Consider the following 18,383-nt stretch of genomic DNA (forward strand, 5'->3'; position numbering starts at 1 on the left):
CTGTGATTTTTGGTCTGTATGGCCCAGCCTTTTCCAGCCTATGTGTGTCTATGTGGGGCAGTGGTCAGGCAGAGTTGGGGGCTCTTTGTTGACACAGCAGGTGTTGATTTTGCTCCACAGTGGATGCTTTGTTTGTTCCACCTTCTTTCTTCTTAAGCACAGAAAGGGCAGAAACAGCACCGGCTGCCAGGCTGAAGGGCACTGCAGAGATAAAAGAGACAGGGCTCTCTCTCTCCGTATATTATGGCTGGTTCAGTGAGCACGGCCTTTGCTTTCAGAAAGCTCACAACTGTCATTTCAAGGCCTTTTTGTTTTTATATATTTTCCAGACGCACTTTAATCTATAAGCAGATATGTCATCCTAAGTAGGTTTAACTCCCTCCCTTCACCTCTTCTTCATTTCCAGGTGATATTTTACTCAGGTGACAGAGCGTATGTAGACCACTACCCCCCCATGAAGGGTCGAGTCCACTTCAACTCACCTGACCCCAAGAACGGTGACGCCTCCATCAACCTGACGGGGTTGAAGTCGTCAGACTCGGGTACCTACCAGTGCAAGGTGAAGAAGGCTCCGGGTATCAAAAGCAGGAAGATGCTGCTCATCGTCATGGGTGAGTGAAACAAACCACTGAACTGGCTCCGGTGTTCAGCCACTGCTCTTTTTTCTCTCTCGCAGGCTAAATTCTCTCTGTGGACACAGTGAAAATGCAACAAATTACACGGCCTTTGCCCTCCTTGGCTGTTTTGATGTAATCCCTTCTAAAACGGAGCGTGTAACCTTCCTAGAGGCTGTGCAGCAAAGCCCCCCCCGTTGTGATACAATTCCGCTCTCACCCTAGATGCTCTGTGATTGTTGAAAACAATAATACAGTTTTTCCCCACACAGTAGCTATTGTGTTCATTCTTTCTATTATTTAAAGCATTAGTCTGATTTTAACCTTACAAAATGCATATACTAAGAAATAGGGTTAGTATGAAGTCAATTTTTTGAGTATTTACACATGCCTTATAAGATTGAACCTGTGCTGGAAGGTTTATCGTTCAGGAAAACAGTTATTTCTTTTTTAATAAGCATGGCCAAAGATATATAATGTTTATTTCTAAACACTCAGTAAGTTCTAAAGAACAAGGAGTGGACAAAACGCTGACCCTGATCAAAAACCTGATTTGGGTGCAGTATATCAGCTGTTTTGAAATATATATTTGACCATTTAAAATGAAGACATTTTAATTCTACACAAATTTTACAGTGTGTCTTAGGTTGTTTTTGATAAACAGTTGCAATTTGTATATTTGGAAACCCCTTCACAAAATGAATTAAGGCTAATAACTCCAATAGTAATGTAAACTTGAATAAAACAACAACAAAACATGATTAATAGAGACCAGCGCTTCTTAAATTAAGGATTGCGTTCAAAGAAATGGCTCTCCATATGGTGTTTTTGATACCATTTTGGTTTCATGGGTGAATTTCACATGATGAGGGAGAAAAGCTGTTGAAAGTGCCCTCCTGGTTAGCGTTGTGAGCTACTTTGAAAGCTCACACACTGCTCACAGAGTGGAGCAGGAAGGACACTTTTAACAGCTTTTCTCCATTATTGAGAGAAATTCATCCTGAAGCCAACTTTTTTGTTTACTGTTTTGTTTATGATTGGTTTAAAATAAGCAGAGTCCTCAATTCAACACAAGAGGAAAGCCATGGAGGTAGGCGCACCGAGCAGTGGTCCTGGTCTCTACACCACATCACTTTAAGCTATAAGTCATAATCATTGAGATTAAAACTAAAACCCTTTGTAATACTTGACTTTGTGTGTGATGATTCTAGAGTATATGGCAGTTTCTCTTGTTGAATTATGGGACAAAAATCACCTTTTTCATGGTATTCTAATTCTTTGAGGTGTACTTGTATTTATCAGTACAGAGCACTGTGAATTAATTTGTAAAGTAATGGGAACTTGACTGAAACTCAACTCAGATTTGAGGATCAGTGATTTGACTACAGCACTGCTTTGTGTTTTAATGATATTTTGAGCTGAGTTCAGACGAAAGATTTGCAACAAAACAAGTTAAAACTTACTCCAGGTTGCATCAGGCTGCTCTGCGTTTTTCTTAACACCCTGGAAGTTCATACTGCTCTGACTCAAGGAGACGTTGATCATTTTCAGCAACTGTTACAGTCACTCAATTTGAGTTATTTCTTAAGTTACTGTGTAACAAACCTGCCTCCACAAGAGGGACAGTATTGCTTATTCACTGCTTTTTTCTGTATCTTAATCATCTCATGTTGATAATGATAATGATTATGTGTTAAAAATGTCTGCTCATCACTATCATTGTCATCAACATCCTATCGTGGTGGCAGTGAAAATTTGTGGCATAGAACAAACACTTAAATGCTTTGCTAGCCCAGTCTTGTTATCACTGTGTTACTTGCTGAAAGTAATCAATTTTCCTCTGTCAAATTTGGCAGCTACAGCCTTCAGTTTCTCATGTATTAGCTCTTATAGCACAGTGCATCCTACCTATATATACAGCTTATGGGGGGGTAGGAGTGATTATCAGGCTGAAGTACTATGGGGAAAGTGAAAAAGACAAAAAAAGAAAGATGTGATCATTTCCAAAATTCACAGCATGATTTATCTAATTGAATACTGTTTTTGAACAAACTTTTATTCACATTTATAGCCTCTAAGATAAGATTTCTGTTTACCATTTCCCTTTTATCTGTTTGTAATAATACAAACAACCAGCTGTCTTTGACTATGCTGAACTGAATAGGAGTTAACTTCATCAGAAGGTTTGATTCAAAACACCAGCAATCATTGCCAGCGATGTATTAACACAGTCTTGTCGCATTGCTAATCTTTGGTTTTAACTGGGCTTAAGGCTTTACCTTCTATAGTGTTTGTTTTAGGACATTTTTACCGGGATTAGCCCATTTGCATGTAAGGGATGTATCTAAATGTTAACTAGGGTTGTGAATCTTTTAGTTCCCTTGATTTGATTTCTGATTCTGGGGGCAGAGTTTGATTTAGTACCTCTAATGTTAACTGTTACTTACATGAATGATTAATTAATGTGAATAGATCTGTTTATTTGGAAAATTTAATTCAATTAATTCTCACATGCTGTTCTCCTGCAAGATAAATAAGCAGTTTTGTAAATGCCAAGATCATCAAACAGATGATTTCGAATGTTGAAATAGTTTTCATAGAGCATAAGTTGTCCTGTCTCTTTAAAATGTAAACCACCATAGTTATGGGGTCAATACTCTCAGCTGACTTTTTATTACACAGGGTGAGACACGTCAGAATTGTAAAAGTCACATGATTCCCTCCCTGGGCAAACACACGCTCTGACATAAACTCACTTTGGCCTCACTGATCGGTCAACTGGCTAAATGCTGTCGAAAGTGAATCGCCTCCCGAAACCCAGCTGATATTTGCATACGGGGAAAACAACCCCCATGTGCTACACCAGTCAATGCTGTGGGATAAGCTGCATATTACACTGGTATTGCAGCGGTCTTATCTCCTCTCTAAAGATAGGGCAGGCTTCAGAAAATGGCTGCTGTGCTTGTTGACATGATATCATGTGTGTAAAAGTGGCTGCGGTGCACCAACCAGCTCAACCAGAAACACACAGCACACGAATGGAAAACAAACAAGTCTCTCAGTGGTTGTGACTATAGCTATGAAGCAGCTCTCTGATTAAATATATATAAATGAAGACAGATAATCTCATCATCAACTGTGGCTACAGCTGACCTAAGAACCTCTAGTAATCCCTGTAAGAGGCTCATTTACATAAAAATTGATCTGACCATGAGCAACAGGAAACAGTGAATCACATCACTGACTCATATGCTTGAGCGTGTGCAGTGTCAGCCGTACTGGCTTGCAACATCTCCACATTCTTTACATGTAAGGAAACACGGCAAACCTGCTCATTTCTTGGTCATTTCATGCCTGCTGCTCAGGTTCCCATGAAATCTGCTATTGTTCAATGTCTTCCTTGTAACGCATTCACAAACAGATGACTTTATTGGTGTTCTCAAGTACTCTTTAAACATTTTTTGGAAAATCTTTAAATCTTGATGACTAAGCCAGTGAATTTGGCTTCATGCTTTTGCATAGTTTTATGTCTCTCTACAGCATGATCTATGAATTAGTTCACAGCTGTTGGCTATCACTCTGTTTCTGTGTTTGATTGCTTTCCATATTAGTGCTTATGGCCACACTGAACAACAATCGACTTCCAGGACAAGTCCCACACTATCTCCCTGTTTCATACAGCAAAAGTGTAAGAATACAATAGATATCTAAGGTAGCTAGGAGAACGATTCTGGATTGATTAGAAATAAGGGAAGTATGACTACAACTATTCAGAGCTTGATTTTCTTGGATTGGTTCTTGCAATGCTCCACAGCCACAGTGTGTTTGTGAAGATGTGTAAGCTAATGGCAGCATAAGGCTGAGTAAACTACAGCGACATGTTAATACGGAGCATACAAGTTTGGTGACCGAGCCACAGTAGTTTTTTTACAGGAAGCTTACGAAATTGCTATTACAGAAGAAAGCAACTTAGACATTTAGCTCTGTAAATATCAGGGCAGCAGAGGCTCAATCTCACAGACTTTGAAAACCCACCGATAAAAGAAACAGAGGCCACAATAAAATTATTTTAGAATACAGGTTCTCTGCCAAAATGTATACACTATAAGACAATCATATATTGATATGTCACTTTATCTGATTAACCAGTGAATATAAAATGCCCCTAAATGGTAAAGTGCAGGATTTAAGTACAAATTCACTAAAGTTTGGAATTGGTTTCACTTCTTATCATCCTGCATATTTAACTTCTTTTCATCACTGTCCTAACCTTGCAAAGCAGATGGATATGCTCGTTTCCTTGTCTCTCACTGGCGAAGCCATCTTACAAAGCTCCCGTCTGAACTGTTTGGGCCCGGTTAGAAAGTGACAGGACCAATCAGCGACTAGGGGCAGTACTTTCAGTCGCGGTGGAGTCGTGATGTAAGCAAGCAGCAACAAGAGGCTGGTGCTGTTATGGCGGAAGACATAAGCGTGGATGCTGCTAAAGTGCCAGTTTTATCAAAACTTGACGACATTTCTTCGTTAAAAGAAGAACAGAGAACAGCGGTGAACAGCTCACTTCTATTCAAATACGACAAAAGTCGTGTACTGACATGTCTACAGTTGCCATGGTTTGCGTTATGCATTTCTATATAGAGTTTATTTCTCGGTAGCTGCACACGTGCACCTCTGTAGCAGCAACGACGTCATGTTTTTGTTGCTCTGATTGGCCCTTAAAGATGTGACAGACAGAACGTTCATCCAATCATCCTCCAAGTTTTTTTCAAAGGCTCTGCGCTTTCCTAAACGCCATCTATGGAAAGTTTTCCAGATGGATGTGTAAAACAAATCCATCTGTCGTGTCAGGTTATCACCGTCCAACACTGCCCCACTTTTTCTGACCAGTTAATCTCCACTGTCATTTTACTTATTCTTGACAGAAGCACCACTGTGAGGAGACATGAAGTAATGATTTAAAGTCAAACTGGTAGAACATGGTTTCATTTGATCAGAATATCAGTTCTTGGCACTCAGTGATTCCATGATGGTATAAGTGATTGATCGATGGTAATGAGCCGAGACAACTCTACGTTGCTGCGCTGATGTTTTTCCTGCCCTTTATTCTGCAGATACAAGCAGATACCAGTTATAATCAACATATAATTTCTCATTAATTTGTTTTTTATTGCAGATTCCTGCTGTACAAGTTGCTTTTGTTCAGTGTGTATCTCTCTCTGAGGAAAATATTTAAAATGCATGTCTTAAATATGATTATTTTAGGATATTGCTTACTGCTGCAAAATATGTTGAGGGAAGTTATTAGTTTGTAATGTTCCTGGGAATTCTCATTTAGATGTTTTTGTTTTAATGATTTGATTAAAATTATTGACTTCATCCTGCATTAGATGCTTGCATCAGCAAAGTGACAAAAACGCTGTGTGCTGATGAATTTAGCCACAGCGTAGCGTGTGAGAGAGGGAGAGACATAGCTGGAGGCTACAGGAGCTGACAGTCTGCTAGCGATTGACCCCAGGGGCAGCGGTGTTCTTAGCAAAGAAATGTTGACAAGGAGAGGCGAGGACATGTTGCCTGCTCTGCATTTTACCTTCAGGTTGATCTTGTCACAAGGTGGATGGTCTCCTCAACAGGGAGAGACGTGCATGCATGTCTGTGCACAGAAATAAACACACCTGAATTTATACACGAGTGTTTCTAAGGCTTGTCACAAACACAGCCTCATGCAGGTACTCACACTTGCTGACCCCTGCAGTGTACGTGTTGTCCGGGTGCTGTAGCATCTCTTGTTGTGTATTCTCCTCTTGTTGCTTCAGGACGTTGAAGTTAACAGAAGGAGAGTATCTACCTGCAGTAACGCTCTACACGTCAGTTTCTCTCATAACTGTTTCTGACCATATCCCTCCTGTACAACTGTCCGAATGGATTAATGTAGTCGAAGTACTAATTCAGTTAAAATGAAGTTATTACTTGATATGATTGTCTCAATCTGCTTGATCTTGTACCAAACTTCTGCAGGTCAGTTTTGTTTTGTTTTGTTTTTTTTTGGAGAAAATACTCCTGACATTTTGGTAAAACAAATCAGAACAATATTAAGGAAGTTCTTAATGAGTGGTTTATTTAGTTTATTGAACAGACACACTTTTGGTTAAACCAATTAGTCTAATAGTATTAACACTCAGAAACAATCAAAAATTGAGCACAATTTGCAAAAAATCCTCTGCTAGTAAACAGTATAATTCTATTTGCCTCATGTTGCTGCTTTTAGAAGTGTCATTCCACATTCTTGTTCTAAATGTGATTATGCATTTTTACTAGGTTAGCGCAATATTGGGGTGTTTGCAGATATCTGATATGCTGATATTTACAAATTTTTTTTTTTTTGATACGGATAGCGATTCCGATGTGTATATGTAGTCCAGACCTAAAAATTCAGTCATTAAAATACACAATTTAAATCTAAAAATAACAAATTTCAGTCCTTTAAACAGCTTTAAAAGCTCAAGGAGTGGTGATATAGGCAGGTTTTTGATGCCAAAATATCAGTAGTGAGTACTGGCAGAAATTTTCATGTCTGCTGATATGGTAATTCACTTTTTCAGCTAATAACCTGTGGATATCAATATCATGTGACAACATTTTACATTCCTAATTTCTACCATTAATATTCTTATTTCTCTTGACACACCTAGAGCACACTTTATTTGAATTTTCTAGATCAACCTAGTGCCAAACTTTGCAGCTCTAACCAGATGCTGTCTGTTTACCATGCTTGTTTACATCCAGGGTCCAAAACTAACTTTTTCACTTACCAGCCAGGCTGGCTGGTGAGTGAAATTTTTTACCAGCCAGGCAGATATTTTACCAGCCAACCAAATAAAAATTGCTTTTAAGTGTTGTAATTTGCTATCAGTATTATTTAACATGTCATTTGGGTCTTGTATGTGATTCTCAATCAATATTTTAATAGTATGCACTAATACTAGCAATAATGTATGCTAAAAGAGACAAAAAGTGAGTAAACAGACCCTTATTATGTGTAGAACAACAAATGAACTTGCTTCTGTCGATTCTTGTTTTTATAACTTCACAATTCCAACCCTCCTTTATCTGGGCTAGGCAAAATGACTCAAGAGATACTCTGGCAGAGTCACTTTAAATTTTATTTTTGGTTTATCATTTATTTATTATTCTATTTTTCTCAGAAGTTTAGTTTTCTTACATTTGATTTAGTTTTAAACCTTATGGCCCACTTAAGAGCCTACAACAAATCAATTTATTTTTTTTTGTATACAGTCTTCATTAACGATCTAAATGGACCAAAAAGAGACATTAGAAAAAACTGTCTAGGCACCTTCACAGTCAGAATGATCGTGTTCTGCAAATCTTCGCTGTGAATAAATAATAAACACTTCAGACTCACTGTGCAAAGTTTGAGTCGAAGACTTTTTTGGGTTGATAAATCTAAACATGCACTGACTCCATGTGCAGACACCTTAAGGCACAGCAGTGTCCTTATTTTACGTCACTGTGGCTGCAGGGAGATGTTGCAGTAGTCTAACCAAAGTGTGGTGAAAGGGATGCATTAATTTAAAAAATGAATGCTCTAATCGTGGACCTGAATTGCTTTGCAATTAATGAATCAATGCTGACAGCTCTACTTATAACCCAACTGTTGTGTACAGCTCGCTCTCTTTTGTGCGTGTACATGCAAATACCTGAGCAGTCTTAAATATTCGTGGGCAGCCTGCCTGAGTTTTCTTTATGTGTGAGAAAATTGTACCTATTTAAGCTTTTCTATAGCAGCTTTGAAGGAAGTCTTCCATCTCAGTGTTTTATCTCTCTTACTATGGAGCCCTTAGTTGTACAGTTCTGTGATGGGGAAAGTTTTAGAGTACTTTAGGCTGTTTCAATTAATGCCATAACATCTCCCTGTATGCAGACGACTCTGCTTTATCTCTAATCCAGTCCAACCTCCTCAGCCCCATAATATTAAGCGCTTCTGAGCAATTAAGGAAACTTGCTGATTTCAAACTCAACCTGCAGAAACATGAATATGTTCCTATAAAGTCTCCTCACTTAGACATTTCCTCAGGCTCTCCTTCCTTTTAGAAGAGACATAAAAGGATTCACATACCAATGAATCTTCATAAGAAATAACTTCATGAATACTTGAACCAATTGGCTGGTCATTTCAAACTTTTAAGAGCCATTTTCCTCAGTTATACCCTCTGTAATTACTCAACAGCCCATCATTTAGTTCTGCTCCTGCCTGAGACCTAATCCCATTCAGGATCTCACTGCACAGCTCAGCAGAAATCTCTTTAATTCTGTCCTCCTGGCTTTAATGCCGCCAGTCGCTTATTTTTCACTTCGCTGTTCAACACTCAGTCGTCAGTCTTTGAAGTTTTGGCCTCATGACTGTAATGAATCCTGCAATATAGCAATCCCTCTCTGCTTATCTCGTCCATACGACAGCCTTGTGCAACTCATAAATCAGAATTCATTGTTCGTTTAACAGATCCAGGTCGGCTTCATCGCTCTGCCCTTTATCTCTCTGTGCTCCCGCAGCCTCCGTCACCTTCCTCTTTGACCTCATCTCTCAAACAAATAAATCCGCTCATCGGACAGCCGTCCTGAAATGACGAGCCGTGTGTAACAGCGTGGCGTTGACTTTCACCTTTAAAAGATGCCTTCAAAATGTCATAGCTCGCTGACATTTACAGGATGCTGTGTGGATGTGTGTTTTGGTGCAGGAGCAGTGAGTTAGGAGCCACACAGCCTTGGCCACCATCACTTTACCATCTGTCCATCAGCACTTGCTTAATTTTTGCCCTCCTGCTCTCTGTGTTGCCCCATCCATCCTGACCCCACGTGTGTTTATTAGATTAAGAGCAGCACTCTGCTCTGGCTGTCTACTGTTAATCCTAAATCCTTCCTGCCTCCTGCCTGACACCTGGTTTAGATCTGCAGGGCCCCACTCTGGTGTTTTTGTTTCTAGAGCCCATTGTTACCACACCATGATGTAAGCTCCGTGTCAGTGACCTGCATGCATGTAGAATCTCAACCCTTTCAAGCACAATCAAGTTATAGACCTCTGTTTTTTTCAGGACAGCCTGGACTATCAGAACATGTGTGCTGCAATGATCTCAGATGATACAGACACTACTCCAAAAAAGTTGGGACACTGAGTAAAATGTAAATAAAAACAGAATGCAATGATTTGCAAATCTCATAAACTCATATTTTATCCATAATAGAAAATAACATTAGATGATGAAAGTAAGATATTTTGCCATTTCATGAAAAACATTTGCTCATTTTGAATTTAATGGCAGCAGCACATCTCAAAAGTAGGGACAGGTTTTGGAAGATGTTGGTTCATTCTTGTCTAATGTAGGATTCTGGCTGTTTAAGAGTCCTGGGACATCTTTGCCCAGGGTTATTTTATGTGTTTTATGATGCTCCAAATATTTTCTATTGGTGAAAGGTCAGGAAGGCCAGCTCAAAACCTGAACTCTTCTATTGTGAAGCCATGATGTTGTGATGGAAGGCCTTACCTGAAAGAGATGTCTGGATGGGAGCATATGTTACTCTAAAACCTCCATCCATCTTTCAGCATTGATAGTGCCTTTCCAGATGTGTAAGCTGCCCATGCCATAGGCACTAAAGCAACCCCATACCATCAGAGAAGCAGGCTTTTGGACTATGCTCTGATAGTAAGCTGGATGGTACTTCTTATTTTTAGCTTGCAGGACAGATTTTGATCATCTGACCACAAAACAGTTTTCCATTTTGTCTCACTCCATTTTAAAAGGAACCCTGCCTGATCAGAAAAGTTCATCTTGTTGGATAGATGTTTGTATCTCTAGTATGTATATTGAATTAAAAAACTCACCAGATATCTGCATTTTGAGTAATTTGGGTTCATAAACTCACCAGAAGGCTGCCATGTTTTGGTCTGCTCTGGTGGTGTGACGTCACTGTTCCGCAGTGCTCCTCACTGTTCCTATGCAGTAACTGCTGTTTCAGACTGGCAGCCAGTGTTATGGCTGCATCTCAGAAACACAGCACGTCTTACGTACGTAGAATTTTAAAATTTGTGGTGTCTTCTATTTTTTTATTTGCACCAGGAGCGATTATCTGTCCATCTAGATGGGAAAATGATAAATACAGAGCCATATTTACCCTGTTGTAGCAAATAGTTAAATCCACATTAGTAGAATATGTTTGAAATCAGTTTCTTGATGAACCAGATGAAGGCCATGAGCTATAATGCGTCTGTTTAATAAAGTTGTTCACCAAACTTCTACTCTTTATGAAGCTTTCTGTTCCCACACGGTTAAGGTAAAGATAAATACAGTACGAAAGCACTTCCGGTTTGCGCTTTTCAAAGTAAAAGTCCACTTAAGCATTTCTTTGGAGAAACTACGTTTGTATGTACATACAGCTTTTTATTTTGAAAAGCTCCCGGCACGCTTCCAATATACACTGAATCCAGTCACTTGTAGGGAGATTTATTGAAGTAAAACATAGGAGGAATGACAGGGCTTTGACAGCAGGGAGACAAAACCAGCATGCAGCAAGCTTATGTCAGCAACAGCTGCAAGCAGCAAAACCATCTGAATAACGGTTACTGCTGGCAACAGTGAGGAGCTCTTAGGGAGCGCTGCGGAAATGTGACGTCACCAAAACATGGCAGCCTTCTGGTGAGTTTATGAGCTCAAATTTACTCAAAATGCAGATATGTGGGGTATTTAGGGAGATTTTTAGTTCGGTATACATTTGAGGGATCCAAATATCTATCCAAAAAGATGAACTTGTCTGATCTTGCAGGGTTCCTTTTAAATGAGCTTTGGCTCAGAGAATACTGCTGCATTTCTGAATTATGTTCATGTATGGCTTCTTCTTTGCATGACACATCTTTAACTTTAACTTTGTGGCTGTCTCCGGGAATGGTGTTAACAGGCAATAATTTCTGGAAGTGTTCCTGAGCCCATGCAGTGGTTTCCAGTACAGAGTCATGTCTGTCTTTAATGCAGTGACCCCTGAGGGCCCATAGATCATCCAATATTGACCTTCAGCCTTGCCCCCTTGTAAACATAGATTTCTTCAGATTCTCTAAATCTTTTGATGATACTATGAACTATAGATGGCGGGATATTCAAAGTCTTCACAATTTTACTTTGAGGAACATTTTTCTGAAATTGTATCGTAATTTTCAGTTGCAGTTTTTTGCAGATTGGTAAACCTCTGCCCATGTTTTACTTTCAAGAGACTCTTCCTCTCTAAAATGTTTCTTTTATACCCAGTTATGTTACTGACTTGTTGCTAGTTAACCTAATAAGTTGCAAAATGCTCCTACAGCTGTTTTTTATTAGTACCACTTAGTTTTCTACCATTTAGTTGCAACATCTGATATATTGTCTATGTGTTATTGTGAATAAAATGCAGGTTTAGGCTATACAATGTGCAAACTGTGGCTTGTTTTTTTTTTAAACAGCACACCAACATTTTAAAAATTGGGTTAAAGTTTTATGACCAAAAACACAAAGTGAAAGAAAAAGTAAATTAAATCTCATAAAACTTCATACAAATCCCACCTAGATCAACAATGACCAAGACGTTTTCACATCTGCATTTGATTCCTTCAGGCCTTTTCTATCAGGGGAAAACACAACATGCCAGTAGACAACAGAAACTATCACTATCAGTTATCTGCATGAAACCATTGCATATTTTGTGCACTTTTGATAATCCAGTGTAAAATATGTGTGCATCTGCACAAACATCCTCTTTATATTATGTGGGCCATGGAGGACTATCGTGACAGTGTTGTTGATCTTTGGCTGCCCCTGATTGGCTGCTAATGCCAAGAAAACAACAGATCACAACACTGTTTTTACATTGTGAAAATGTAATAGTTACATTATCATGATTAAGCCCTTTTTAGAACAGCAAAAATGTACACCACCTATCACAATTTACTCCAAAGAGATCCATCATGTGATCCCTGAGATATTTTTAACAATGCAAGCGCTATTGCTTGTGATTGCTGGCAATCCAGTGGAGTTCAGAGGTTTTTAAACTCCACACTAGATTTCTGTCCATTCTAAAATCACCCTCTTTGTCTCCATATCCTTTCTCTCTCTCTGTCTCTCTCTCTCCTTGTCCTCCTCGCTTTGCTGAGACTGTGTCTGGGTTTCACTTGTCGCAGTCTGCTTTTAATTTGGAGCTCTGTTTGTTTTCGAACCCCCCTCCTCCATCTCATCTCCTGCCAGCCCTCTGACCGACCGATGAGTGTTTGCACACGCTCGGCTTTGAGATTGAGTTTTGCCTCCTTCCTTTAACCCTGGACGTGCACATGCCTGTTTGTTTGTCCAATAAGCACACGGCACACATCTTCCTTCACAATTATCCTGAGTGACAGCTCCTGTAATGACAGCAGCTGTATCAATTACTCTGATTACTGCTCTCATTACGCTGATGACTGCTGCTTTGAGCAGGGGAGGGAAGTCGACTTTAGGGAATACACAAAACACACAAACTTGCCCTCAACTTGAAAGAATGAGATTGTTGGTGGTGATAAATTATTGAAAAATAACAGCAGGATGCGTCTGATGCTCTGAGCTGAAGCAACCGCCTGGTTTTGTTTTCTGTTTTTCACTCTTGTCAATCAATTGTCAACTTTATCCTTCTCCTTTTGAAATATGAACTGTTTGCTTTGCTTTGAAAATCGCTAGTGAAATTTTTATTTACTTATTTAGTCCTTTACTGACGTGTTTGAAGTAAGGATCTCAAGGTTGTGTCTTTTTCTGTTCACAGTGAAACCGTCCAAGCCCAGGTGCCACGCTGAAGGCCCCACGCAAGAAGGCAAAGATATTGTGTTGAGGTGCTTATCCAACGAGGGCACCAGCCCCCTGCAGTACAGCTGGGAGAAGACCAGTCACAACAAGCTGCTCCCTGCCTCCGCTGTGCTGGGTAATGGACCCTTTTACAAGCTCTCCCAAAGTGTTTACAAGTCCAACATAAGGGTCTTCCTTCTGTTTAACACTTTCTTTTGCCTCACTACAGATCCTTTGGCAGGAACTGTTAACGTGAGGAACGCATCTGCCAGCGCATCTGGTACCTACCGCTGCACCGTCACCAACCGTGTGGGCACTGAGGACTGTATACTGCATCTGAACGTGACACCTCGTGAGTATCTACGTGACTTTAAGTTTCTGTCTATTGACTGTACCATTAACAATGTGTCTACATCTGTTCTTATAATACAAATTGAAGCCAAGCAATCACTAAAAACTGACATTTAACTGGCAAATGAAGAGTCAGAGATCCTTTAGGCCCTTATAGGCCACAGCAGAACAGATACTAGTGTGAGTTTGAAACAGACACTTCTATAGAAAGTTCAATGACTGTGTGACTCTTACTCTCGGTGTTCCTTCTGTACTCTGTTAATCTGGTGCATACAGAATTGCAGGAACTGCAGCATCAGCATACACTATATGAACAAAAGTATTTGGCCACACCTGTTAATTATTGAATGCAGGTGTTTCAATCAAACCAGTTGCCACAGGTGTGTTAAATCAAGCACCTAGCCATGCAGTCTACATTTGCAAACATTTGTGATACTAAATGGGTCATTCTGAGGGCTCATTGACTTCAAGAGTGGTACCGGAATGAATGCCACTTTTGCGAAAAGCCACAGAAGACCACGGAACAACCACAACTCAGCCATGAAGTGGAAGACCATGTAAAATCACAGAGTGGGGTCAATGGCCACACTGTACATAAAAGTTGCCAGCGCTCTACTGATTCTGTTGCTGAAGAGTTCTGGATTTCCACTGGCACTGATGTAAGCACAAAAACTGTGCTGAGGGAGCTTTGTGGAATGGGTTTACATGGCCGAGCAGCTCCATGCAAGCCTCACATCACCAAATCCAATGCCATGTGTTGGATGTAGTGGTGTAAAGCACAATGACACTGGACTGTGCTTTAATTTAGTTATTTAGCAGCAATTATACTTGGCAACAGAAAGAAAGGTTGAAGCAAAGACCTGATCCTGAATATGAAACAAACAAAGCAACTGTTTCCACAGTCTGCTTTGTTAGCCCTGGCAGTGCCTACAGCCCTAATTTCAGAGTGCTTTGCACCAGCGTTCTTTGTTCCTACTTTACAAAAAATGGCTCCACTTTCCTCGGTAGAATCCGTGACGTGGTTGTTAGATAGCCATGTGCTTTATATTTACATATTTCTAGAAAGAAATCACACAGAAAACACAAAGGCAGTGAAAGAAATCCGATCCTGATATTGACATCAACTGTAGATCTGCAAACTTAACCAGTTAAATTTGTTTCCCTTCTGCCACTGTTAGAAATCCTGCCCCTTCTGGATTTTGTTTGGCCAGTGAGAGAAAAGTGACATTGACAAGTGCAGCGTTGTTCCAAAAGTTGAATGGTTTTCAACTGAGAGCACTTAAAGCGCGGCTATATAAACAGCTGAAGCCGAAGGGTTTTTCTGCCCAGGACGCTGAGGGCTAGGACTGTTGAACTACATTGGTTTGAACTGAAAATAAGCACTGACTGAGGAAAAAGACCCAGACACACAGACCACAGACCCTTTTTTTTGTTTGTTTGTTTTTTTTGCAATCTCAGGAAAAAGAGCTACACTTCCTACAACCCTAGTGCAGTGGTTCTCAACTGGTCCAGCCTCAGGACCCACAAGTCTGTCTTATGACAAATCGTGACCCGGGTTTCAAAAAATGCATGATATGAACAAGAAAAAGGACAGAACTGACAAGTTTTTACCCTCTTTCACCATCACTCTGTGTAATTTTTGGCCAATTTTCCATAAAACTTGAAAAATTACTTAAAAAGTAGCCTTTTCATTGCAAGAAAAGAAGATAGATTAGTTGAAATTTCGATCAAACATTTAAATTTACCCAATTTCACAGTAAAACAGGGTAAAATAAAGGGTATCAATGCATGTCCAATACGGACTTCAGGATTTGTTTCCACTGTTTTTTTTTTTTTTTTTTACAGACACCTAGTTGTGACCCACTGAAAACTGCTCTGCAACCCAATTTTGGGTCCCGACCCACCAGTTGAGAACCACTGCCCTAGAATGTCATAGCAACGTCTCTGATTGATGGAGCCCACTGTCACTGTGGAAATGTTTACTGTCGCCACAAACTTTCAATATTGGCACTACCACTGAAGTTACCAGATGTTACTGGTTCCCATTGAAAACAGAGCCGGAAAATAGGCGATGGTCATGATTGTGCCCTGTGGTCACAAAAGCTGGCACCACAAAAGTCACCATGTTAACCAGTAGAAAAATTCAATTGCAGTAGCATGCTTTTAACTTTTAAAGGGCAGTCATTAAGGATATTTCTAACACAATATATATAAGACGTAAATACTTCATTCTCAAATGTCAGATTTGGACATTTGAACTGATTGACATCACCAATAAATACACATAATAAAAATACGCAATAAAAGGTTTTCATCTTAAAATAGTCTGGGAGGATTAGTTACTTCTTCAGTGTTACATTTTATTTTGTAATACAGGAAATTATCTATGTTCTATGATCATTTCTGTAATAGCCCTTTAACAGACGGATCATAATCGTCATTCATTTAGCCAGCAAAGCTTCTGTATGTGCTATTTTAGTAACTGTGCCTCACCTTAGGCGAAACAACAGCATTTTTTTGACCTTCTGAACTAGTGTAAGTCAAAAGAAATATTTTATGGATCACTAGGTTATTGCTCATTTATGAAAATTTCACTGAATTTTGTGAATTTTGAAAAGTATACTAGTTCAAAGATATGTTTTTTTCTTGTAAACATAAAGCTTAAGCTGAGTTCTTGTTGGTATTTCCTGAGTAATAAATGAGCTGAAGCTGTGAGGCTGAAGTGTTAGCAGCATGCTGTGACAGCGCTGTCATCTCAGAGCAAAGCAGCATGGGGCAGCTGGAGCATGATGCTGCTTTAATACAACAACATTGACACTTCAGTGTTGTTTTCAGTAACTTTTGGTAAGCCTGTCATTGTTTGGTCTTATTACTGAGTTTTGATTCAGTACGCTCAGGACCAGCATCTTGTTAGTGAGTTTATAATCTGCAGAAAGTGTCAGAGAAGTACTCACGCTTGCTCGACTCCTTGACACTCTGCTTTGATCCAGCTTCTTTCCAAACCCATAATTAAAGACCAGATATCATTTCAAACCCAATGTTTTTCTTTCTGGACTAGTTTTTAAGTCTGAACACAAATATGTAGTCAGCAGATGATAAAATTTGGATCACAGATCGTACAAACTCTCTCAGATATTGCACTTAAAATATTAAACCTTGCTTTCCTTTCATGTATGCTTTGCAATTCTCTTTCATTACCTTTAGGGGAAGTGTTTCCGTTATGTTCCAAGCCTTTTGCATATTTTCTACATTATATAGAAATTAAATAATATAAAACACAAAAAAAGGCTTATAAAACAGAAAAGCAAACAAAACAGAACAGGAGGGATTTGGGATTAGGCCAGAGAGGTATGAGCATTGCAGAAGATTTAGGGTCAATGAATATAAGATGTGTTTAGCTTTTTTTTTGTTGTTTTGAGCTGACTAAAGTGATTGATGCTGAATGGTTACTCTTTTTTTTGCACAATACACACCCAAGATCAGGATTTAAGCCTTTTCCTCCCCATTTTTCCTGTCTTTTCTTTGATAAATGTCCAACACTACACGTAAAAGGACCTAATGATGTTGGTGTCATTGGTGCCAGACATTTACCAAACCTTATAATCTTTTCTTCCCTGTTTTGTCCAGCTCCCAACACTGCAGGGATCATTGCAGGAGCCATAATTACAGTTCTGCTGATCCTCCTCATTATTGCCATCATCCTCTTCTGCTGCTGCCGTGCCCGTCACAGGAAGAAGTACGAGAAAGAGATCTGCAACGAGATCAGGTACACTCTCTAAAACATCAATGAGACTCGGCTCATGAGCTCACCAAAAAGCTCTCTTTGATGGAGGAATATTTGGTCTCTTTGCTCTGTAATGAGAAATGTGTCTCAGCTTTAAAGCCCTGGATTATATGTGACCATTAAAAATGCTTACTTTCTTACAACACTCATCATCACTAGGACTTTGCAATATGGACCAGAATTTATTTCTCAATGCCTTTTATGTATCTTGATATTTTTGACTGTAAAGAAATAACAAATGATTGTCACCATATAACAATTAGAATCTTTGATTCTGGAGAAGGTGAATATTTACTTTTAAACCTGCCTGATACCACAGCAGGGAAAGTAAAGTCTGTACATGCACATTAGTGATTCTAAAAAGTAGTAACTTAAAGATTCTTGGTTTTATTTTATAACTAAAAGAGAGAGAGAAAAGTGGGTGAAACTGATGAGGAGCAATGATTACCCTAACTTTACGCTTTTTCACCCACTTTCTAAAATGTTGCCTATGTATTTGTTCACTTTAGACATGACTTTGGCTGTAATTTCTGATAATAAGAAACTATACATAACTCTGTCAGCCCTGTGACTGACTGGCAACCAGTCCAGTGACAGCTGGGGTAGGCTCCAGCCCCCATGAATAGGCAGTGAAGTAAACGGGATGGACATTACCCAATATTAGATTTGTAGGAATGAAGCTTAGCGTTAGTTCATGCAGGACATAAAATTCACACGCCCAGCCGTGATCAGCTGATGGCCAGCTAATCCAAATTATCACCTCCCAGCTCTTACGGCCAATCACAGCTCTTT

The 18,383-nt window shown here is 39.5% G+C and overlaps 1 protein-coding gene across 1 annotated transcript in view; it reads left to right on the plus strand.

Moving 5' to 3' along the window:
* cxadr (CXADR Ig-like cell adhesion molecule) overlaps positions 1–18,383 on the plus strand; it is a 96,697-nt gene that overhangs the window by 68,686 nt on the left and 9,628 nt on the right. Inside the window, exons 3-6 of the mRNA XM_041801150.1 lie at positions 407–611; positions 13,437–13,592; positions 13,686–13,808; positions 17,435–17,573. Coding sequence (XP_041657084.1) covers positions 407–611; positions 13,437–13,592; positions 13,686–13,808; positions 17,435–17,573 — 623 coding nt within the window. The remainder of the gene's footprint in view (positions 1–406; positions 612–13,436; positions 13,593–13,685; positions 13,809–17,434; positions 17,574–18,383) is intronic.

Source organism: Cheilinus undulatus, linkage group 12, assembly GCF_018320785.1.
Source record: "Cheilinus undulatus linkage group 12, ASM1832078v1, whole genome shotgun sequence".
NCBI classification, from domain to species: domain Eukaryota; kingdom Metazoa; phylum Chordata; class Actinopteri; order Labriformes; family Labridae; genus Cheilinus; species Cheilinus undulatus.